The 26288-nt window shown below is 38.9% G+C and overlaps 1 protein-coding gene across 2 annotated transcripts; it reads right to left on the reverse strand.

Annotated features, from left to right (window-relative positions):
- Positions 1 to 26065, reverse strand: pkib (protein kinase (cAMP-dependent, catalytic) inhibitor beta). 2 transcript variants are annotated; one of them, XM_032581689.1, is made up of 4 exons: positions 25836 to 26065; positions 15901 to 16026; positions 1999 to 2150; positions 1 to 875 (listed from the first exon to the last, which is right to left on the reverse strand). In XM_032581689.1, exons 3-4 carry the CDS (start codon positions 2138 to 2140, stop codon positions 793 to 795), a joined length of 225 nt encoding a protein of 74 aa, XP_032437580.1. In that variant the 5' UTR covers positions 2141 to 2150; positions 15901 to 16026; positions 25836 to 26065; the 3' UTR covers positions 1 to 792. The 2 variants fall into 2 exon arrangements, with proteins under 2 accessions (XP_032437580.1, XP_032437579.1); XM_032581688.1 differs by lacking the exon at positions 15901 to 16026 and having other exon boundaries at positions 25836 to 26063.
- Positions 26066 to 26288: the final 223 nt, after the last annotated feature.

Here is a 26288-nt window from a genome sequence, read left to right on the forward strand (position 1 = left end):
ATTTATGTTTATATTTCCTCAAGAAGGAAGCTGCACTCAGAGGGTTTTGTGTCATTTCCTTCAGTTGTTCTTGGTGCAGCGCCCTCACAGGCGAGAAGGGGAACAGGTTTTTCAATGTAATTGATTGGTTTTACACAGTGCTGTATGAAAGAGAAGTACAGCAGCTAAAAATGAAACAAATGTTGCAGTTTCGGTCCCCAATCAAACCAAGTCTACAGGACTATTAGGTGTGAAAATACCCTAAACTTTACAGCATATCTGTGAGAAACAACCAAAACAGTTCCTTAGTTCACTCTGGTTAGTTACCATCAGGTTGTGCTCAAATGGGTGAAAAAGCTTCAAATCTGTCAAACTCCAAATCCTGTGAAAGCTGGAAAAACACACAGCATGACAAAAACAAAATCAGCAAATCAGGAGAAATTACAGCAACAAGTTCCTTAGTTTTAAATAAATCATATAAAAATAGTCCTGTACAGTGTGCAATCTTTTACTGTCCCTTTGATTCTCCGGGTTGTGTTCTCAGCGGTCTGTATGAGTCACCATTGAACACATAAACACCAGCTGAGTGTCATCTGAACCTTTTCAGATAGTGCGAAGTCTTAACCAGCACAACGCTGCGGGCGTTAGTCCTCTCGGGAGTCCCTCCGTCTCCCTCCCCCCCTGTGGTTCTGCTGCGCCGCAACGCAGGCAAACTCTCCGCGGATCGTCGCTCGTTCTTCCACGGGTCGCCCCTCGCCTCGCTCTGCTCAGCTGACCTCTGCATCGTCCTCAGGGAGGTTAATGAACAAGCGTCTACGATCCGTTTTTCTCCTCCGAGCCCTCCGGTGGCGCGGGGGTCTCCTCCGCCGTGGGTGACTGAGCTCCTCCCGGGCCATCTAAGAACACAGTGAAAACTGGACTTTACGAGCAAAAACAGATACCTGACAAATTCCAGTGTTAACGTGTACATTAAAATGAGCACTGTTAATAATACATGACAAGAAATAGCCATCTTACCAAAGTTAATGGTAGCTAGACAGCTAGTAGCTCTCAGGAAATCAATTTAATGGAAATAATTCTCTGACTTTATTGAACTGATCAGGGTTACTAGGAACTTATAATTAGAGAGTTTCTGTTTTCCTGGGGTATAAATATGACACGACCCATTTCCCACTACGGTTAGCCACTCACCCCTGGGCTGGAGAAGTGTCCAGGTTTATTTTGTCACCACACACAGAGAGCAGGGAGACTCCAAACCTACAGCCAAGATTGGTATCTTGGGGGGTCTTTAAATCTCCATAGCAACCATCAGACACTTTCTACACACCACCCTGGAGTAATACGTTCTTTAGCCAGTTGAGAATTAAGAGTTTTTCTCTAATAAACACTCCTGGTGTCTTAAAACAGAAGATGAGTAGAAAATGACCTCACGGTCACTGTAAGGTATGGTGGTGCAGTTATGATGCTGTGGGCCTGTTTCTCTTCCAAAGGTCCGAAGAGTACATGACATCATGGGCGTTTATATGTGATCGTCTATTCTAATGTATCAGTTGTATCACCAATAAGCAGGTATAGTAATATAAAGGTATACAGGACCGGTGCCAGTCATTAGGGTGTGCTAAGCTCAAATGCCTTGCGGTGCTGTCCCTAATTAAAAATAGTTCAGTGTGTTTCTCTTAATTTTGGGAAATTAAGGCTCACAAAGACAACAGATTTTAAGTGGGATGAAAATGAGGAGATAAAGTACAATGAGTGACATTTAGCGATAGGAAGTGTGACTGAACTCTTGAAAGTGCTGTTAGAATCAGACTGTTTCCACATGTATTTGTTTGGTGCAAAAGACAAGAAAAGTGTCTGACTTTATGGAGGGAACTGACTCATATAATCATAGGTTTTGGTTTCCTATTGGGATTCGATAGGAGGAGATTATTAAAACCAAACATTTTTCAAAATCTGCAGAACATTTTACAGTTTAATTGAAGAAAAATAAACCTGGAAAACAAAAGAAAGTTCTTAAACCTTCGAGAGAGAGCTCGGCCAGTTTCAGAGGCAGGTCGCCGGGGTTCACGCCTGCTGGAGATCCCAGGATGTCCGGAAGAGCATTTCTCCTCCCAGAGCGCCCCGAGGAGGCAAAGTCCAGTACAGGCTCCACCTCCGTCATCACAGGCTCACTGTAGGAGAAAAAGAAACACAGTGCAATGTTACACCACAGCATTTGAAAAGCAAGCAGCACTGTTTTGTTACAAAGTAAAAGCTAAATTATTAATAAATTACAAGAACAGTTTTCAGATGCAAAATTATGAACTATCTGCACGTTAAATAATTAAAGATTTTATTCTCTTGTTTTGCATTTCTGTTGCTCTTATTCTGTACTTTCCACCTTCTGTAGTAACAAATGTGGAAAATACTTTATTAGCCTGTAGACTAATAAAGTACATTAAAACTGTGGCTCCTACAGCGACAGTTTTGTAAAATTTAATTAATTGCCTAATACAAAGGTGAAATTTGTTTAGTCTTCTCTTGCATCTTAACAGAAGTGACAGAAACCAAACTGTTTATAGATTTATGTGTAGGTAGAAGAACATGTATTTCACATATCGAAACATCCACAATTTTCTCAGTTTTAAATTATGGGCTAAAAATTAACAGTGCTACAACCATTTTTGCAACAGAATGCATAGTAATGGCGCCTGCAAGTGCACCTCACTATAGCGTCTGACAGGCACTGTCCAAACCTGTAATATATATTGATGTAAATTAAACAACAGTATCCACACGTCTGCCAGATTTATGTTTCAAAAAATCTTTTAACTGAAATCTAAAGTTGCTTCTTCTGACTCGTTCGTATTATTTTGAAGTAGGCCAGATACAATCCCAATGTGAATGTGATGAATCTGTGGAGGGAGCTAAAGATTAGGGTGATGGCAAGCTGGTGTTCCAGTCTCAAAGATAATTCCTCATATTACTAATGGAAACACACATAAGGTGATTCTGTTATTATAATATAGTTGATTGTTGAGAATGTTATAAATAATTTTGGGCAAAACATTTTGAATAAAATGTAAATAAAATCAGATTTTTTTTTAAAAAGAACATGTTGCATATTTTATCATATTTTGATACACACCTGTATCAAAGACAAACGTCTTGCATCAACAAAAATCCAAAATCTGTCAGAGCTCTTAATAATTTTGGACTCAACTCTTTCATAGCACAAATGGCCTTGTTAGCTTTGCTTAACCAATGAGCATCAGCAGCTAGACCAGTAGTTCTCTATTAACAGTATAAGAGCCAACTGTGTTTAATAATTATAACATTCACTTTAGCCTGAGCTATAACAGGCTGACACGGTGGGAAAGATTAAATAAGCCTGTCTATCATGTTCCTATAGTTATGCAATGTCAAAACAAAAACACCTAAGGATTAATACGACTGTAAAAAGTTTATTTAAAAAACATTTTACATGATCTAGCTAGCAGAGCTCATTTCTTTCATGTCTTAAGGACTGACATGGTCCATATTCATGAGATTCAAATAGACGTATTCATGTAGAAATTTGCCCGAAAATAAATAAAATCCTAGTATGTTTGAGGTTTTAGGAATCTAGAGAAAAAGGGTTTCTCATTGAAGAGGCGGAGGATGTGTCTGTCTGGTCTCTTGGCAACCAGCAGTTGAGGAGTCGGCTCTGGTGACAGGCAGAATTACATCCCCTGTCTCAAACACGCTCACACTGGAGCCCAGAGGAGCACACACAAACACAAGAATCTGCTGTTGCTATGGCAACAATACGGAAAAAAGGACCACTGGCAGGTAAACACATGACTCAAATCCGTTTTCTGCTATCACACTTTTCACTTCTCCCATCACTGTCTTTTGTTGCGTCGCTTGTGTTTAAATAACTACATCATTCTGTGAGAAAAACTCATTTTACTTCTAAAACAAATGAACACTATGTGAAATGTATAATAACCCGGCTGTGTTCAATTTTTCTCTGGGTGTTCGAGTTTTCTCTTACAGCCCAAAAACATGCAAACTGCCTTATAAAAAAATGTTGTTAAAGTTTTTCACAATTTGTCACATTACCACCACAACTGTGGCTGTTTTTGTCCAATATTAGTAGAAAATATGTCTGATAAAATTCAGATAATTTCACTGGAGTCCAGAAGCGCATGGCATTCTGGGAGGTGTAGGCTGAGGAAAGGCTCAACACCTTATGACCAGCTAAGGTAGGTTGGTGGTATCAACTAATTCACTCACTCTTTGGTTAGCTAGCATGTACAATGTAGCACAACAGCTTGTTGTGTAACATGCGCAGCAGCAGTTTCATGTTCCACAACCAGTCACATCTCTGTGCAGAGCTGATATGTGTGCAGTTGCTGCGATGGTGGAGAAGAAACGGGGCAAGGGTCCCAACTAGCTCAATAAACTGGCATCCATTACGATTGTGGGAAATGAAGGAATTTGTCACAAGAAATGTAGGCATTGGTTCATCTGCTGACAATTCAAAGCCAACAGAATACAGAGTATGCTCGAGTTTATTTCTAATCTTAACTTTTGGCTCCAAAATAAATGCATGTTTGTCTCTTCTCTCATTTGCTGAAACGCTGATTAATAAATTAGCTCCATTTTGTTGGAAATCCAGTTAATATGTGGGCCATAACAATCTCGGTTACTCAACAACATGAGTTAACAGAGACATACAGAGGCCATGCCCTCTCCTTGATTACCACTCCATTCAGGTCTGGAATGAAGTGCTCTCCAGTCTCTGACTACTCGTCTATTTTAGGTCCATCAGTAGTAGAGTGCTGTGGGTGTCTAGGGAATTAATGTTATTTCAAATTTCCCTATCAACTCAAATGCTGAATCTGCTCTTTCTGCTGGGTAAAAGGGTGTGAAATTGAGTTGAATCCATTTCTCCAGCTTTAGTCAGGCTGGCTCATCAAACTGATTGCCTACAGGTGAAAAACACCAGTAGGTCTCTTAAAGGTGACTTTGGCTGGTATCAACCATCAAGGCCATGCAAAAAAAAGCTGGTACAGTGGACCTCACCTATTAGCATTTGTGAACTTTAGCTGTTCACTGGTGGCTCTAGTCCCTAGCCCTGCAATTCCTTGGGTCGGCTGTGCTGCCCAAAATCTGCAATGTGACGGATTCTTTTGCTACTGTTCAACTTTAAGACTTTAAAAATGCAGCTATGGTCGACAGGTCAACTGTTTATCCTGCTGTAAACTGTTGCCATAGAAACTGAACAACAGTACCATCTTAGCGGCCTCAAGCCTGTTATATTTAGCAGCATAAGCCTTGGGAAAACCACTGCCGGTCTTGCTCTAATGAGAACATCTGGTAACTTTCATTAAGCTGGAGGATTAAACATTAAACAGGCACTGACCTATCATGTGAACAGGTTTATTTTAGATTGTAATCCAACAACAGGTTAGAGGGGATTATCTTGTCAAATAAATTGACCCACATACTACAAAGTCCTTCCTATCCCAGTGACACGACTAGGCTGCAGGTATGTTACGCAACGATGTAGTGCACTGAAAGCTTTCCATTGCTGGAGTTTAAGAGTGTCTTACAAAAGATCAACTGTTTTAATGTGAACAAATATTCTGTGACACTTAGTATTTCTTAATTGTATAGAAATAGACAAAAGTAGCAATAGTCATGATTATAATCAAGATTTAGACCTGACCACCATCCTCTGTGGCTTCATTTAATTGGAAATGTGGTAATCTGGTAATGAAAGCCACAATACTGAGAGGCCTTTGGTTGGCTAGGTGACCGCTACTCAGGATTCCTACAGTAGCGGCCATTTTGAAATGGAAAGGTTTAGCATGAGGTTTAAGGTACCAAGCAGTGCAACTGGGATTGAGGCCAACTACAATTAGTAAAACAGAGGAAGTCTTTTGCATACTCCCCCAAACCCATTAAATGTTAGAAGTACTGCTTCAGAAACCAACGACACCGAATGAGCCTAGTGCTCTCAACTTGCAGCAGACGCTTTGCTGTATCTCTCAAGACCCAGACCAGGCAAACTTTTCTCTGTTTACACTTTCACTGACAGAGAATCAAAGATTTCAACTTCACCCACAGGGCACAGAAAAGATAACAGCAACTTCAAAAAGAACGACGCTTAGAGCTGTATATCTTCTGCATTCAGCACCCAACCCTAACATCTTGTCGCTTTTGCTGTCTGGAGATCTGAGGAACGCCAAACTTCATCCAAGTTTCCAGCATGAGCACATCTCCCCTAACAAAGAGGACAGAACGGGACTGATAAAACAGGAATACAATACAAGACATCTTACTTCACTGGTATTGTCTTAGAGAAGGAAAATTTAAGATATTTTTTGTCCTCTTCTTCACAAATATTATATTGGTTCACCTGAAAAGGTGCAAAGACATAAAAGCTCTAATCTTTATGCCTGTTGTTGGGGTAAAGTCTGAGAATTTATGTCTCCACTCCCAGTCAGATGAATATCAGTAATTGTGAGGCCAATTCAATCAAAATCACATACAATTGTACATAGAATGAAACTGAATTATAAGCTGTGTGTGAACATTTTTCTATTTATCTATTGGGTCTGTGTTTTCCATAAGAACATGACTGACCACTAACAATATTTGTTTTCCATCAATCTAGCATTTAATATTGTTTTTTTCTGCAAACAGCCACAAAAAGCCTTAAAACACATTAAAGTACAAAATAGTTTGTTTAGAGGCAGTTTCAGACATGAATGTTTTTAATTATGAAAACAACTCTATTATGTCCTTAAAATTGTTGAAAAATACAATAACACCAGTGGAATTATTTTCAAGTAATATTCATATCAGTATATAATATCAGGGCTGTTAGGGCCTTGTATGAGCGGTGTCAGAACTTGGTCCACATTGTAAGTTTGGCTTGTTTAAAGTGAGATTTAGACTCCACCAAGGTTACCCTTAGTCACCGATTGTGTCCATAAAAAAATTCTAGGCACAGCCAAAGTGTTGAGGGAATCCATTTTGGTGGCCTCAGGATTGTGTCTCTGCTCTTTGCTGATGATTTGGTTCTGTTGGCTTCATCATGTTGTGATCTACAACTTTCACTGGAGCGGTTCATAGCTCAGTGTGAACTGATGAGGATCAGTGCCTCCAAATACGAGGACATGGGCTTGAGTTGGAAAAGGGTAGAGCACCTTCTCCAGGTCAGGGAAGACGTCCTACCTCAAGTGCAGGAATTTACGGATCTTAAGTTCTTGTTCATGAATGAAGGCAAATGGAGCGGTAGATCAATAGGTAGATTGGAGCAGCGTCTGCAGTGAAGCAGGAGCTGTACCGTTCTGTTGTGGTGAAGAGAGAGTAGAGTCAAAAGGCGAAGTTTTTTCTCGATTTAACAGTGGATCTACTTTCCTACCCTCAGCTATGGTCATTAGCTTTGAGTCATGACCCGAAGAGCAAGATCATGGATGAGTTTACTCTAGAGGCCTACATATAATATAATGCTAATGACATGTAGTATGTTATTGTATCACACCCCAAGTTACTGCTCTCAGTGATGAACATAAACCAGGTTTCAATGAAGTATTAGACAGAAACTGTATATCAGCAAGTGCCTAATCCAAAGTTACTGTGGTCAGTATTTGATCGGGGAATTACCAGTTATCACTGGTTGATAAAGAAAAAAACAAACTGATTTGTATCTGGGTTGATCAATAATCTGTGATCAGTATCAAAATCAAATGCAGAAGCTACATGTTGTTGCTTCTTAACGGACTTTGGTGGATTTAACTAGCTGTTAATCAGATACATGCAGCAGGATCCTGGAAAATGTCATCTCCATTATACAATCAGTCATCATGTCAGAATAAATTACATGTTTTCTTCAGTCTCATCTCCTCGAGTGATTGCAGAAGAAACAGTGCTATGTTTAAGAATAAACCAAGACAAAGGGCTGCAAAATCCATGTTCCAAATCAGTTAGCATAGCAGTAATTTGGTTTTTACAGCCACTAAATTAATTATGACAATATTTGTATTTATTCAGGATTTTGAAAGTAGTACTATTGTACATGAGTTTAACAGAGTGACAAGTTATGCTGACTAACTGCATCCTGTATTTTTAAACACCTAAAATAAAATAATTATTCACATCCAGCTTTCTTGGGGCTAAAACCCCCATCATCTAACACGTTGTATTTGTCATCATCTTCAGATTACAGTCTGGCTCTTTTGAACGGCTCTTTATCCTGAACGATAGGACTGGACTCTCAGTTAGAGTCGCTCTGTGTTTTTATGACTTTGCTTGCTTATGATGCTCTGCACACACGTCAACAGCTATTGTTATTTTGATTAAATTTAACATTAAATTTATATAATCAGCGAATAAATACATTACCAAAAATGGTTTATATTTTATGACAGTCAAACCAGCTCCTCTGGGGTTTTCCTCTCCTTTTATGCCACCACAATCGTTTTTATTTTTAAGCATTTATAAGTATGAATGCACCCATCCCCTTTTTTCACTTCTGATACCGTTACCTGAAGATTAGTATTGTCCAATACCCATCCGATACAGAAAAACAGCTGAAATGACTTAAAACAGTTGTTTTTTTCCTAAAACAGACATAAATGTACTGAATTACAAAATTACCTGATAACTCTGCAGCAGTACAGCACATGTAAATGCACCAATAGCTTGGTCAAACATATAAAAACAACACAACGTTCATTTGTTCAGTCAGTGCAATTAAGAGTAAAAGAGCCAATATAAAATACATAATAAAGCATGACATAACTCACAGCACAAGGCATAGAATTAGTTTGAATAGATCTGCTCTTATGGATCTAGAACATTATCACCCATATGCAGACTGGAATTCAGTATCAGGACCAATATAGATATTAATATTGGATTGGTACATGTCTAGTTATGGGGCACGGTAGCAAATCATGAAACTGTTCCCACATACTCAGACAGACTGCCTCTATTCTGTGGACCTCAAACTGTCTGTGGACGGCTGAGATTGTGGAGTGTACTGATTGCCAATATTTCTCTTGACAAAATCCTTCATTTCCCACAATCCAAATGGATATTAGCTAGTTTGAGGAGCTAGGCAACCAGTCCTGTTTCTTCTGAACCCGGGCAGCCGCCGCTCACCTGTTAGTTCTGAACAGAGAGCAGCAGTCACGCTGCGTGTTCTTGTGACTGGTTGTGCTGATTCTCAACATTATCAGCTCAGTGTTGCATACAAAACAGTTCGCAGTGATTGCCGTTTCCTGTGCCAGGTAAAGATTTACCTTTCTTCAGACTTGTCCGGATGTCCATTTTGGGTCTGCATTGAGCCCGCCTCAAGAACCCGCGGACCTCCGAGGAGTGAAGGACACCCCAGTATGTTGGGGGCTACATGGAACTGCTACTCTTGTTCCACAACAACTCGTTGCTAGGTAACCAAAGAGTGAGCGAGTCAGTTGATGCCACCAACATTTCTTAGCGGGCTGTGAGAGGCTGATATTGATCAGCGATAGATATCGCGATGGATATCGTTATCGTTTTATCACCCAGCCATAGTTACTACATTTCTCAATGGCAAAAGCCATGGAAGACAGAATTCCATGTTTTAAAGCTCTGCTGCAAGAAGGTAGAGGTAAAACTGCTTTCAGGGATCTTTATATCCCCAAAAAACACAAGGCAGATAATATTGTGACAGGATAATAAGAATGTTTGTTGACAAGTCTAAACGGTAAACATATTTATAAAAATAATAAAAAATTAATTAATTAAATGACACTATGAGTGATATACAGTGTGGTGAGTAATGTCAATTTTCAGCATGAACATAACAGGAAGTGCTTTTACTGTGATAGGCTGAAAGTGAATTTGTACTGAAACAGCTAGCTTAGCAGTGGGAGAATGTCAAGTTTCGTTTACACTGAAACTAAACTGGTATAATACAGTTGCAAAGACATCTGCATGATCACTATCAACATTAATATATTGTTATAAATCATTACCAATAATTGTTCTAATTTACTAGGCTAGTAACTAAAGCTTTCACAGGAAAATATGCAGCTGTCAGACTGCAGTCTGCGCCTCACATACCAGCTTCCTTTCACTCCAGATTACAAGAAATGAAGATTTTATATATGACTAAAGCCTCAGATTATGAGTCCAAGTCAAGTCTCCGGTCTTTAGAGCAGAATTGTTGTATTTTTTTAAATCTGTTGCGATGTAACTATGACACATGTTTGAACATTTTTTTAAAATTCAAGATGATATCTTGTACATCAACATCAAACACAAACTATCAGAAAGTTTGTATCAGAAAAACAAGAAACAATTTCTGTGTTTCTGTTTGTGGGGTGAAGCTTTGAATGTGGAGCTCAAAGGAATGTCCAGCCATGAAATGGTTCAAATCCCAGCATAAAAATATGGCTAGAAATGAATAGTAGACTAAAATGATCATCATTATTGGTGTAGCTATCATTATTTCTATTACTCCATAGCATTTGATTATTATTGCATGAGATATAAATGGTACACATGTTAATGGTGTTGTAAAAGAGCAACAGGAATCATAACTTGCATGGGACTTTTGACATTGGAAGCAGAATAAAGTAATTATATCATTAGTTAGGGGCGGGACATCATTAGTTATACTTCAGCTCACCCCTTGAATATGTGTAAAAACTTAAAATGCATATGTGTATGTATGTGTTATTTTATTTTCCATCTTTCTGTATAATACTGTTCACATTTTTACATATTAAAAAAAAACCTAACTAAATAAATAAGTTATCTGATTGGTTACATATTGTGTTTTGCAACGCTTCATTCTAAGTAACTTTTTTTTAAATTGCATTTTCAGCTCAATTCGGTTTAAAAATACTTTATTTTTAAGGGGAAGTGAAATGTTGCTGTAACTCATCAATTCAAGATTCTTCTAACAGTTACAGTAGATGATGGCTGTGGGGAGGAAAGATCTTCTGTAGCAGTCTGTATTGCTGCAGCTTTGAAAGAGACTCTGACTGCAGATGATACTCTATTTTTTTATTTTCAAATTAATGTTAATTTACCAAGCGGGTAAGAAAAATGTCTTGCATAATGTATAACCACTTTGATATTTTGACATCCCTCAGTCTCTTCTTGAATATGAAATCCTTACTGGTCCGTGGTTCTGCTAATTAGCTGCAGCTGTGAGAAACCAGGAGCAATGTTAGCTATCAGTTCCAGGAATCAAACAGCCCAGCTCTGCCTGCTGCCCGAGGCTGACCTCTCTTCTGCTGCTCATCAATCTAACACCCACGGAGTGATAGTTCCAGACCACTGAGGCTACTGTTCCCTGCGACGCTCAAATTAGACTGGCTCAGTTTTTTCCTGCATTTAAGGAGTCACTTAACTCTACGGCGCATGCATTCTCCTATGAATCAAAAACTTTGTCTGGTAACAGTTACTCATCTCTGACCAAAACGGTGACTTTTGGCGATGTCTTGTCTCCGTGTTGCTGAAGACAACCATGAGGGCGGCTAACGGCCGTCCTGTAGCCGGGGCGTTAGCCGCTAAGACCGAGGGGGCTGAGGCTGGAAGACTGGCAGCTAGCTCGACAGGGAACTGCACAAGAAATGTTTACACAGACGTGAGAAGTTTCAGATGAATAAATAATGCCCTGGATTAGGTGCTTCACTATTTTTAGTCCCTCTTAGCCAGTGATCACTCCCCATCCTTCTCCCCACTTTTTTCACTGTTATCCTAAAGCTCAACATGCTCTAGCTGCCATGGAAACGGCACCGTTGGTACAAAGACAGTTAAATAGTGGAGGAGGGGAGCCAACATTGGAAGAAGACTATTTTCTGTGGCATTTATATTGTTATTTCCTCAGCTTGCAGTGGTAGTCTTTCTTAGAGACAGTCATTTCATGTCTGGGGAGAAAGAGGTCGGCAGTAAAATATAGGAGCAACACAGACAAACCTGATTATCTCAAGGAATTGTGTTATGGTTATTAAAATCAGTTCAAAACATAACTGATGTAGGATGCATGACAAAAAGGCATGTAATGTATGCAGTGGACGAATGAGAAATATAAGAAAAAAAAGACCAGAGGGTCCTGCATATGTGTGGGAAGGTGAAGTTCAACTAAGACATTAGTGACTAGTTAAAAAGGAAATGGAAAAATCTTTTTTTCTCTCTGTAAAGTGTGATGGAGGAACAGAGGCGAGTCTGATCTAATGAGAGGGAGCGATCACAGCCTTTTCTCCTCCTTTAATGTTTGAGAAGCCAGAGTAACATCCAAACCTTCTAGATTCTTTGGCTTCTGGGGGATAAATGTTTTCAGAGAGACATTTCAAGGTCTGCCGGCTCAAGATTGGCTCCAGACAACATAATCACCGCTATTATACGACTCAACAGGAAAAGACATTTGCAGGAGCTAAGTATTAACTAGAAAAGAATGATTTGGGACAACAGTAGATACACAAGACATCTTCTTACAATACTGTACATCAGTTTAAAAAGCAAAAGTTGTAATTAAAACAAATTGACACTCTCTACAGAGAAAGCAAGTCGGAAACAGTTACTAAAGAAGTTGGCTATTAACAAGCTTCTCAATGGAAAGTTGAGTGGAAGGAGAATGCGTGGTAGAAATGGAGACCTGACCAGGTATTCCATGCATGTGCTGCATAGTCCACACATATACTTCTGAGTAGATTGATGTTTCTGTACTGAAAAAGTTGGGGTTTATTTCGGTATTCTGTAGGAATACAATGTGGATATCCCAGTATCAGTTTGTAAAATATTTTTGTACTCAAGAATTGGAATGTAGTAACTGCTGACAAATATATTCCAACAATTAGAATATATTTGTCAACAATATATTCCAATGGCTGGAATGTATTTCTAAAATTCTTTTAGGCGGAATATTACTGCCTAGATTCTAATATCGTACAGCCATAACAAAAATTTAAATTTTCTCTTTATGAAAAACTGAATATTGGATTTTCATAGTTTTGAGTCATAATCATCCAAATAAATAGGAGACACGAGTAATTAAGCAGGAAGAGAAGAAGTGCCGGGCATTCTGGGTAATTACAACCAAAACAAATGTGTGGTCATTTACCAAAGACAAAAGAGAAATCCAACAACTGCTAAAATCTGATGCCAATCCATTTGTTTATATTTTGTAAAACAAGAAGTTGCTCTTTTGTGTTGTTTTCTGTTGTGGTTCTTGGCGCAGCGCCCCCACAGGGCAGGAGGTGAACAGGTTTTTCAAAGGGTTTAGTTGCTTTGACAGTGCAGTGAAAAAGAGAACCACAGCAGCTGGAAATGGAACAAAATGTAATTTTGTTTCCAAATCAAACCTAGTACCGAGTCTACAAGTACTCCAACAGGTCATTCAGAATTCCTGTTGCAAAACAAAACAAGATCAAACTTCTAAAACTTAAGAAAGACAAAAATAGCATGCAAAGCTGCTAATTATTAATCCTAATAAGTTTTTCCTATTATTATTAACCTCCATTAAAGCCTAAAAGCTAGCTGCCCCTCACTGTAATGAATTTAATATGCGATAATAACAAATCATTAAACTAGAAGAGGCACACAAACAGCCAAATGCCATCAAATGCAAAACAGATTGAGCAGCTTTTCATGAGGGTCAAATCCAAACAACAGAGCACTCAGCTGTTCACAGCAATTAGCACACTCAACAGGAAGCTGGAAAGAATGGCAGGTGAGCAGCACTGGCAGCAGCCCCAGCAAGAGCAAGACAGAACAGGACAGGACAAGCAGCAACACACGTTGTTCGGAAATGTATGGCTCTTTTTTTATAGCATCATGTTCTAAATGAGCTCAGGTTATAAATGACTTCACAGATACTGCTCCTGCCTGGTAAAGGTCAAACGGGAAAATTAGAGACCCGTCCCACAAAATTCCCTGCTTGTGGGGTATTGATTACTTAGTCTAATTAGAGAGTGGAAAAGCAAATATGGATGGTGGCCTTTAATACCAATCACTACCTGTTGAGTTTGATCAGTGTGTGGAACTTTGCAGCTATGTTTCACAGAAGAAAGACAAAGAAGCCTCATTTGTTTCAGGAAGCTGCACTGACTTTGCAAAACAAGATTTCTACACTGAATCTAAAACTTCTTCATAGAGCTTTGGACTTTTACTCTGCGACACGGATAAAATCTAATCCTAAAATTCCTTGAATTGTATTTAGACCGACTGCTAATGAAGACACTAATGCCCAAAGAGCACTCTAAAAATGGGTATAAAACATTGTATTACATAATCTCTTCTTTTTAAACACGTTTTTCAAGAATTTGGGAACTGAGACTACCGAGTGTTGCAGTTTTACACCAGTTGGTGTTCCTTTGTCAGCAAACATTGTGAGCAACTTATGGTCCTAGTTATCTGTGACACAGACTACACAGTGTCCTATTTCCCTAAAAGGCAACTGAAACATAACCACAACTTATCTTCACTTGATTCTGGATCCAGAATTAATTTAACAAAAAGAAATAATATATAATTCATAAGTATGTATTTTCTGTGAATATTTACAGCTACATGCAAGGTAAACAGATTTAAAAGCAACCTTAATGTAAGTGATTTGTTGCTACATACAGTATGTCGGTGTGTCTAAAAACACTTTTTACAATTTGAATGTAAACATAAGGAAACAAAATATATTTTGTGTGACATCAGCTCCTGTCGTGTAACTTATGATGTGCTCCTGTTGCGTATAGTGCATGAGGTTCTAGACTTTACTTGGGTCAAACATATTTCATACTATGATTGCTTCAGAGCAGTGAAACTATTATCTGAATCAAGCATAAAAACGAGTGTGTGGTCCTCAGGTCAAACTAGGTGGGGGAGAGGGGGAGGACAATATGGATTTAAAATTTTATTGCGATATTTTGCGGTACTATTGTGATAGTTATAAAAAATTATGATTAAAAAAACTATTACTTGATTTTTATGTAACTGTATGTGAGAGCATGGCACAGGATTCATAGCGCCACAAACACAAATACTGCTCTGGAAAATCATTTCCATTTGAAGCAGGCATGTTCAGGACAAAACTCACTTAAAGCCTGTTTTAGAGCGATGTCAGCTCAACTTTGCTCTCTGACTATTGTAGCATTAAATACAGCCGAAATAAAATCACAGATGTCTTTACATTATGCGAGTGACAACATTATGAACTGAGGTGTTAAAACAGAATGGATCAATTCTGAATTCTAGTTCACATGGCCCAACTGTCACTGTAAATTAAATTGGTTTTAATGGTGTGAACTAGGTAACATTAATCTGTTTAAACTCCATGTAAAACAAACAAGAAGGAGAAAAAATGTTGAGTAGTACATTTTTTAGATTCCTGAGTCTTTTTTTTTAGCTGCTGGCAGAGAGCTCAGCCTTTGCTGTGGGCAGTGAATCAGCCAAGGTTGCTTAACACACACACTGAAAATCATAAAAGTTGAAATGATCAATCTTTCTGTAAACAGAGTTTGTTTTATGTGTTTGGTATCGCAACACAAAATACAGAAGCTAAACAAATAACAGTGCTAGATGTCAGCTCAGTGGAAAAATATAAAGGAAATATCATAAAACAATGTATACACAGTCCTCCATTGTTCTTCATATCTGCCATCAACCATTTAGTCTGGAGCTTTCATTTCAAAATCCCTAAAAGACCAAGAAGTGAAATGATATAAGTCAGATCTTTCTGCTCACACGGGATCCTGCACTCAAATATGAGACTTCAGTAAATGTTTGCTAAATTGTAACTTACTGTTTTAGTCAGTAATCAATTTACAATTATGTTAACTTAGCATGACAATTAAAAGTGAAACTAGAATGAATTGTTGATCACAGGATAATGACAGGTCATGTTTTTTTTTTTTTTTTATAATCTGCGCTTCCTGACCACAGGTTGAGCGTCCTGACCTCAGTTAGCTTCATCTGTCAGCAGCAACACCTGTGAAGTGAATAGCTAATGCAGCGTACACGCTGTTGATCCCGTTGTTCAGTCCAAGGTGACATCTCCTCCTCCTCTCTTCCTGAACACATCTGCTGTTAAAAAGCAAGATAAAAATAAAACAAAGAAAGTGTTGCAGCAATGCCTTTCAGTCCAAGCTAAATTATCAGCTTTCTTAGGTTTTCTATCACAGGATCCTTGTAGCAGCGGCGAGACCCTGAGCAGAAATCTGCTAATGCATGGTTGATAATGGCAGCATAATGTGCGCCTCCGTCACATCCATATTTCAGCACGTAAGCTGTTTGTTTGGACAAGCGCGGCCAAGGCCGTCCTGTACCCCAGGCGCTCTGCGAAGTAGACCATGGTGTCGACAGAGATCCTGCTGCACGTGCCGCCCCGGCACGCTGGCTGCCACAAATGGGCCTCTGGCACACACCGACCACAGTGGGGGCAAATGGGGCAACGGCTGACACACAGTTGATTCTGTGAGGACACACACACACACACACACACGCTCCCAGTCTTCGTCAGCAGAAGTCGAGGTCTTGGGCTTAATTTATGAGTGTGTGATGTGGGATAAAACAAGAAGTGCAAGAAAGCTTCCTGAATTTCTTCCTCGCTGATGAAATGTATGTGAGCTTCTAATTCTGAAGACATTAATGATAAATAAATCTCTGACATATTCTCACTTTTATTACTGAGGTTTTTAGCAAACGGAAATGATCTTGGTGATTCCAGCCAACCAGAAACAAGAGAAGATTGGTCTCATTTCATTTCACATAGGGAAGGGAAAACAGGTGTATGTAAACATCTGGTTTAAACTGTTAAAAGTATTTTCTTTGTTCTTTATCTTTTTGATATAGTATTATCAGCTCTCCTGTGATTGAGTTTACATAGTAATAAAAATAGGTGCTTAGAAAATTTCAGTAAAATATGAAAAAGGCTACATCGACATGAAGATCAAATACTTTGTATTTGTAGTAGCGTCTGAGCTCATTGCCTGAATTTTCAATAGAGAGGCACAAATGTGAAAATTTGGACCATATCTGGTGTTATTATTGTTGCCATGAACAATTACCAATACTTACTATATGACATTAGTACATTATGTTGTAGATGGTACCCTACTCTTTGAGCTCTGAAAAAAACGCTGATACAGTTGATGATGCTTCTGTCCCATGACCAAACAAACACCACATGGCCAGCCCACCTTCTGTCTCTCCAGAAACAAAATCAGCACAAGATCAAAATAAATATCAGTTAATATTGGACCAATTCTGCTTAAGAGCTTACTATGATTTTTTTTATTATTATTTTTTTTAGAATATGTGACATTGTTTGGTACAGATGCTAACACCAACATATCAAGCATTCCTACATTTATTCCTTAGATTATTTTATGATTCATCTTTTGTGACCAGCTCCAAGTTATTAAAAATGAAAGATCAACTTTCCACCACCCTAATTAAAAAACCAAAACTTGCCGCTTGCCTTTTACAGTTGTGCAGCTCACACTCAAGCTAGTGGCCTAACAATGTCCTGAGATTGGTGGGTTTTCTGACTGCAAACCTTCTGGACAGGAAGCATTAGAAAACGTTTGAGTAATAGGCAAAGCAAGCACAGGAATGTCAAAAATTTATTAACCCATTATGTCCTAAATTTAAAATCTACACCTGGATATTTTTTGCTTATTTTAATAAGCAATACATTATTTTGCTTATTAAAATAATTTTCAAGTTTCAAGAACTGAAATTTCAAGAACATTTCAGTTCTTGAAATGTTCTGTGAGTAAATATATTTGCCCATATATCCATAACAACTGGAACTTTAAATATCTAACAAGTTATTTTTGCAAATTACCGTCTATAAAAAGAATGCCCCTCAGTTTAATTTCAATCTCTGCGACAGCGGGGGTGGAATTATCGTAATAACTTGATATTGGCTGGAAAGCACGTTGTCTCCCCTTTCAGAAACCGTTGACATTTTTCAGATTGCGCAAAGTGGGGTGGAGTTACGGTACTACAAATTTGGCTGGATCGTCACCACTATGTCTAGGACTTAGAGGGTTAAAAAAGAAACTATTAATATCTATACCTTAATATCTATACAATAGAATGAGTGCTATTGTTGTTGGCCTTCTGTCTCTGTGTTGAGCTACGACTCAACAATAAAGTGATAATATTTATCGTGATAGACACATGAACCACATCAATAGAAAATACGTCTGATAGAGTTTTGATATTTTCACTGAACTTCAATTCAGAACTGCATGGCATTCTGGGGGATGTAGGCAGAGGACAGACTTTAAACCTCACAGACATCTCAGGTTGTGTCTAGCTAGCAACAACCTGTTGAGTAATGTGCTGTAGCAGTTTCAGGTTGCCCCCAACATATTCAGGTGTACTTTAATACACGAAGGTCTGCATGCACTCGAGGCAGACTCAGTGTGAACGTCTGCCAGATACGTCCCAGAGATACATTTTTACGACAGCCAACGCATACTCAGTGATGCACTGCCTCGCACAGGAAACTACTTGACTGGAAACAGTTTTCACTTTGAAGTGTTCTGTCTCTTCCACCAGGTGAGCAGTGGCTGTCCTGGTGCAGCATAAACAAACTACACACCAAACTAGCTCATCAAACTTGCTAGTATACATTATCATTGTGGGAAATGAAGAATTTCACAAGAAATATAGGCAAGTTGTACGCTTCAATATGAAATCTCAACCGCCGGCAGATTATGCATGGTGCATAGAGTAGACTCAGTATGCGCGAGTATGTAGGAGCGGCTTCATGTTTTTTCCCATAACTGCTTAAAAGTGAATAAAAGATCAGGGTGGAGTGAAAAGAAAAAATGAGTACAACAAATTTAGAAGAAATTGTGGATAAAGGAGGAACAGTCATGTTACCAGTTTGGTATTTTGGATATTTAAAACAAAAAAAACAAATCAATGATTTTCAATACAGACTGTCAGGAAATTGTATTGTTTCTCAGCCATATCACCCAGCTCTTGTAGGCACCAACCCCACCTACCACATATCCTCAAAAAGCACTCTTCTTTATGTAATTTTGACATATCTACATTAACAAGGAATAAGAGTGAAATTATTTGGATTTCTAACAGATGATGTCCAACAGTTTTCAAAGAGCCGCAGCGGTTTACCTTGAATAAACCCCTTTAGCTTGATAATACCTGCTCCAATGCAGTTTGAACAGCAAGTGCCCCTCTTCCGACCTCTCCACCTACCAATCAGCAGAATGAGTCCTTTACATGGTGGAACAACAAACCATTGCCTTTGTCAACCCCCCCCCAAAAAACTCTCGTCACCTACTATTCCTTTCCATCTAATCAGTATGTGGAAGCAGGCGGCAGAATTGTCGACTTTGACAAACCCCAATCTTTTCACTGGAGAGTGGTGGAGGGGTCGGACAGCCTATTGTGTGACAAAGAAACCACACTGACTGTCGTCAAGTTGAGCTGCTGGGAAAACAGGCATGGAAAGGTCAGGGTCGGAACAGTCTAACACAATTTCTTAGAGGAAAAAGGTGTCCTCTGTTGCTATTATTGTCCTCCTCTGCATCTCTGTGTAACACATTCTGTCTTTCATGCCTCTCAGAGCCAAGTGGGGAAAGAATGGACTGGCACATTTTAATGGCGGAAAGATAAAAGCAGCTGTAGCCAAATGGCAGCCAGCGAAAAAAGGTCACAATGAAAGGGCAATGGGCTTTACAGAAGCAGAAGCTTTGGCCTACATTCTTATAAGTCACTTATCAATATGGTCAAATAACAAAAAAGCACTTAAAGCTCAGACTAGACTAGACTGTTCCTTCATCAAAGTAGCAAAAGTAGCATGAATTCATGTCAGGTCATTGTTGCATCATTCTAAATAAAAACACCCTCGTGTTGTCTTTTCTGTTTCAGCTCTGACTTGTAATTAAAAGCTCACTTTTATCACCTTCAGAAGTGATTTGATGATAATGCATGCAATTAATCAAAAAAGTAATATTACATTACGGATTAATCACATTAAATATTTTGATCTAATAGCCTGTCTCTCGTGGAGGGTTACATAGTTCAACGCAGAATGGTACACAGTCTGGTACTGCAGTCAAGAATGCAGCATCACAAACGGGAGTAAAAACACGAGCGAGTCAGAGTGGTGAGCTCAGTGTCAAATTTTACTTTGAAAAACACAGCGATGGACGTTTGAATAAACCCAAGAAGGTATGTAGCCTATTGCAATGATGAATTATCCTTCCACCAAAGCACATATAATTCAAATTTTAAAATTGGAAACACAATTTAAGCCTTCCTGAATATGAAAACCTGGAAAACAGGTGAGATGTTTCACTTGAGATAATGAAATATTTTCTTAAACATTGTTTTAAATGTTTAATTCTTTACATTTCAAGCTTACAAAATTAAGCATTGTAATTAATTATCAATAATCACAGCGTTGGAGTGTGATTAATCTGATTAGCACTAAGATGTACATCTATATCTATATGTGTAGAATAGATATACACATATTAGGGGTGTGACATATTGTCTTGCTTACAGTAATAACGGTGGATCAATCAAATTTTATTTGTATAGCACCTTTCGGCAACAAGGCATTTCAAAGTGCTTTACATCATTAAAAACACAAAAATACAAAGTCATAGAACACATAGTCAACAACATTACATTTTGCACATCAGATTATTGATTGTTTCATGATTTGGTTTCAAAATCAACCTTAAACAGCTGGACTTTAGTCTACTGTAGATTTAAAGGAACTCAGTGTTTCGCAGTTTTCTGGAGGTTTGTTCCAGATTTGTGGTGCATAGAAGCTGAATGCTGCGTCTTTGGTGCTGATGCAGAGCAGAACCAAAACCAGACGACCTGAGAGGTCTGGAAGGTTGATACAACAGCAGCAGATCTTTAATGTATTGTGGTGCTAAACCTATCAGTGATTTATAAACTAACAGTATTTTTAAGTTTATTCTTTGAGCTGCAGGGAGCCAGTGTAAGGACTTTAAAACTGGTGTTATGTTCTTCCTGGTTTTAGTGAGAACGTGAGCAGCAGCATTCTGGATCTGCTGCAGCTGGAGGATTGATTTTTGTAGTCAGACCTGTGAAGACGCTGTTGCAATAATCAATGCAACTGAAGATAAATGCATGGATGAGTTTCTCTAGATCTTGCTGAGGCTTTACTCCTCTAATCCTAGAAATGTTCTTCAGGTAATAGAAGGCTGACTTTGGATCTCTAGACAATGGTGAAAAAATGTATATTCCTTAATCAAATGAAGACATCATTTAGCTGAGCCTGACCTGTGCAGCGCGAGGCGCTATGTGGTGATGCTTCCTATAGCTGTTTGCCAACTGCCATTAAAACAAGGGAGAAGCTGGTCAGCTGCTCCACAGTCTCAACACAGACGATATAAGCTGATCAGCCACAGTAAGAAAAACTTTCTGAAACACAGACGTCTTCCCAAAAAGTAAATAAATATCTAGAAGCTTGGTGCAAGGTTCAGGGCCACTGAGATGTAGGAAACAGGAGAACAGGCTTTTACTTTTTGCAGGATTTTTATGTAACTTATGTGTTATGACATTGGTGTTGAGCATTATTCTTTATGATTTCCTTGTATTTTAAAACAAGATTCTTAGTTTTCCACATGATGTTTGAGTTCTTAAGAAAACATGAGGAGGAATCACTTTTTAGCATCTTGTACAACTAATGTCCTGCTGAACCACAGCAGTATATTGTATTTGTGTACTTAAGTATTTTATTTACACTTAGTAGTCAGTAGCCGATTTCAGACTGTTTCTGTTGGCCAAAATTAGTTTGCATTTAAATTTATTGATCTGTTCTATATTTTCTTTGACTCATTAACGTCACGCTTCCAAATATTGAATTAGCATTAACAGTTGTCTCATTCGCCTCGGCACTTCGCAGTGGAAGACGGTTGTTTACAGCGCAGGCAGTTTCTGCTTTTACCAGAAGTAAGCCTCACCTGTAAGCTTCTTATAAGACGTATGGCAAATCACATACGTCACGGCCAAACTTTAGCAATGCTAAAGTTTTAAAATTAAAATTTTTAAATTTAATTGGTTAAAATTTAAAATTTCAACAGAGGCCACGCCTCCAGAAAGCAATTGCTTCTCAATAGCTGAGGGTCCAGACCCTCTGGACAAAGCAGATTGTAGAACAAGGAGATGGTTTTTACCAGTAACTTACTGTAGTAACTCCATCATGTGTTTATGGCAACACAAAGATATGAAAATATCACCATAAACAAAGCCATGGGAAATCTCCCTCACAACTACCGTATGAAAAGTGAATTAGCTATAAACAAATCTAGATGATTTCCCCACACGTCACAATGATCAATGATCAACAGTTTATATCAGTCTCTGACGTTCAATTAGTCAACCACATCTAGAGCATATCCTGCTCAGATATGAAGAACTATTTATACACTTTATCTGGTCTTCTGTGCTCCATAATGAGAAACTGTGAGACAGCGGATGAAGATAAGCTGCTAAACCAGAACAAAAGCCAAGCAGGATAGAAGTACATCTACAGATAGAGCGCTGACAACAGCGGCAACCTTAAGCCTTTGTACGTACAGACCGTATGAAAGGGACTGGTGAGGTGCTGGACGAAAAACAGCTGAGCAACCAGTCGCTCTCTGGCTTGTGCTGCTGGGGAGGTTCATGCAAGGTGAGGCCATGGTTCTGTCAGTCCTCATCTGTGGTAACGCATGGTGATATGTGGTCTGATTTCTCAGAAAGAGCAGGATGCAGGGTGAGAGGAAGCCACACGATTCACCCAGAGTGACAGCAGACAGCGGGCTGTGTGGCTGACGAGGCATCCATCTGTAAAACCAAATATTAACCTGGATCTGGACGGGACCATAAACCTGACTGACCATAAACATTTATCATCACTTCTTCCCTGTTTCTGTGGTTCTCTGTGTGCCAGCTTCTATTTACAGCAGCTTGTTTGTTCATTCAGGTGTAGAACAGTATTTGGAGCACTTTTTTTTTTTTGCTTTTTTGTTGTCTTCAATTTTTAATCATTTAAAAAGGCACCTGAAGATGGTACAGTTCTTAAATATTTTTATTGTATTGTTTTTATTTAATTCTTCACATTTAATTATTTTTTGTTTAATCTAATCGTAAAAGGAGCTATATAAGCAAAAATGCAGAGGATCCCAGCATTCCCAGAGGTTAGAGACCAAAGAAGTGCTCAAATAGTTACACTGCAAGAAATCCTTTAAAAACCAAAATTAAATATAAAAAACAAGTCGTTTTTCCCACGAGTAAAAAGAGTCAGAAAATGAAAACGGTACTTTATGTGAATATTCAAGAATTACTGGCTTAAGCCAATCTCCTATAGCATGCTAAAAAGTTACATGTAAGTTTGTTTTGTCTTATTTCAAGTGCATTAAGGGTGCATTCACACCAGCCCTGTGTAATCTGCTTTAATCGAACTCAAGTTCATCTGTCTAAAAAGTCCGGTTCATTTGGGGAGGAGTGAATGCACAATTGAACTCTGATTCTGGGTAAATACAATCAACACAAACGTGCTAGTCCAGTACTAGAGGGAGAAATGCTCTTGGTCTTTTACCAAAGATAAGAAGAAAAATCCACAAAAATCTGATGCCACTCCATCTTTGTTTCTATTTGGTGAGGAGGGAAGTTCCTCAGAGGTTTTCATGTCTTTTTCTTCAATGGTTCTTGGTGTAGCGCCACCACAGGCGAGGAGGCTTGTTTGTTTGTTTGTTTGTTTGTTTGATGCAGTTCAGTGTGAAAGAGAACAAATGTTGCAATTTTGGTCCCCTATCTAACAGAGTCTACCTCAGGTGGGAAAACATCCTGGTTCACTTTACTTACTTACATAGACTTTTTTTTTTGTGCTATTTTGTCACAATTTAATATTTAAGAAAATGTAAAAACTAATATCAATTGTTTCCAATAAATAGTGATTGAACTTACATGTTGCTGTGGATGAATTCTTCTATTTGACAGAGGCAGGAGTATTTTTTCATATTAGTGTCTTTATTTATGCTTGAACAATAAACATGCCTCCAAACACTAGGTGGCAACAGTGCTCAAGCTAGTCATTTAGCTGCCCGTTCAACCCAGTAGAAATAGCGTACAAGGTCAGGCACACTGGTGTACAGAGCTGAAGGAGGAGGAGAGATGGAAAAGTTTGAAAAGAAACGTGAAACGTGTTACAACTTAAAATTTACATTTTTTGTTAAGCCGTTTTTGCCAACTGTTAAAGTGACTCAAGGATAATTCCTGGTTCAACAAGGGATTCATCTTACTTGCTTTGAATGGCATTTTCCCCTTAATAATTTAAGTCATAATTGAAAGCTGCATTTTGTATTTACTCTGATTATCTTTGATATAGAAAATATAGTTTGGCAAAGAAAGCAAAAGCTGGAGAAGTCTTCCAGGCGGATCAAGGTAAAGCTTTGATCTGCTGCTACAAGTTGCAGCCAACTCCAATTTAGACGTACAAGAATACATAAAAGGAGGTCACCACTAAAGAGCAGACAGAAGGAGATCTGCTGAATCTGCAGGTTTATTCCTGAAGTAGAAAAACATTTTCAGGAAGCTTAAATTCTCTGAACACTTGCACAGAAGGGAGATGAGAATTTATCCCATAACAATAGTTGTGAGAAACTTGTTAGCTAAACTTCAATTTTAACAAAACTTATATTTTAGCATATATTTAGTTATGATCTTTTGCTGTTGTGTTGTAGCTTTTGCATTTTTTGACACTTCTGGGCTACCATAAGAACTGTGATGTTTCTAAAATCCAGTTTCATATCTTGTATGAAACTGGATTTCATAAGAGATATAAGATCTCTTATGATTTCATAAGAAATTATAAACTTCCGCGGAAGTTTAAATGGCGGAATTTAAACTTCCGCCATTTGTGATGCCAGCAAATATAATGAGCAGGCAAAAGGCAACTAAGCATTGCCACTGAACTAAGACTATAAATAAAGACTGTTGTTTACTTTGTTTTGCTTTTGACATTCACCCTTAAGCAGAATCAATTAAATCCTCATAGCACAAAATTAAAGCAACTGCCCTGGAGCTAAACTGAATACGAAGAGACCCACCCAGAGTTCATTTCTCTACACCTGGCATTGCACAACTCATGATCTGCTAAGCAGCTCAGACGAGGAGACAAGACAAAGGCAGACAGCCTGACTGGGTGTAAAATTTGGAAGGGAATATTTTTAGCTCCACATTCACCAAAGCAGAAAGATTCAGGCTTGTTTGCGGCTCTTAGCAGGGAGCATGCATGCTGAGCCAGGGATGAGGACATGAAGACACACGAGGTTATGACCTGACATAAAAGCGGTCAGTTTGACTCAACATGGTGCAAGTTGGAAATGACTACCCAGACGCAGCTCTTTTACATGAGATGCGTGAAAAAAAATACAAAAAATGAATTCTGGCATAATTTCTTTTTTCAGTGTGTGATGAAGGTCACGGTCAGCATACATTTAAATAAACCAAAGCGGATAATCCTACTGCCCCAGGGCTCACTGCTGGGCGCCAGGTGGCATTTGAATGGGAACAGCTGATGCACACAGTAGCAGCTCATACGAAGGTGACAGGTTAGCCGCTGGAGTTCACGTTTCAATACACACCTGCAACTAATAACGACGGACATGTTGACCAAATAAGAAGTTCTTGTTAAAGCTTCTGTTATCGGTTAGTTTCAAATAAAGACGATACTTTATGTGCAGGTCAAGTCGCTTTACTGACTCCTCGGTAAAAGCGGCTCTGTCATTTAATGCAGCAGCTGGGTCTCTGGCTGAGACCAGCTTGTCCTACCTGTGGAGCAGAACAGGTGACAGCGTATACGTGCGCGAGACAGAAACACTCACCGATGAAGTGCGCTTCGCGGAAGGAAAAACAAAACAGTCCGAAGTTGGAATTAGCCGACTGCCACCATCTTCGGCGTGAGAGATAGAGCGAGGGAGCGATGAGAAAGTGCGCCGTGTCAGCGAGTCCGTCCGGTACCGCACATCACCGCGGCTCAAAGCCTTCTCCGATAGGCCTGCGCGCGCTGGAAGAGGCGGCGGAGACTGACTGACTCTCGAGAGCTCAGCCGCGCGCTTAGCAACGGAGAAGAGCTTGAAGATGAGCGCGCTCAAAGCGCGGACACGAGGAGGAGGATACTTCAAAATAAAAGCAAGTGGGAAAAAAGTGAATTGTTCTGATGGATGACAGAATATCATTATAAAGTTTTTCCAGTAACTCAAATAAAAAGAAGCTTGTTTAATCTACAAATTCTATGCAAACATAACTATATATTACATAGCCATTTATTTATGTTC

Source organism: Xiphophorus hellerii, chromosome 13, assembly GCF_003331165.1.
Source record: "Xiphophorus hellerii strain 12219 chromosome 13, Xiphophorus_hellerii-4.1, whole genome shotgun sequence".
NCBI classification, from domain to species: Eukaryota; Metazoa; Chordata; class Actinopteri; order Cyprinodontiformes; family Poeciliidae; genus Xiphophorus; species Xiphophorus hellerii.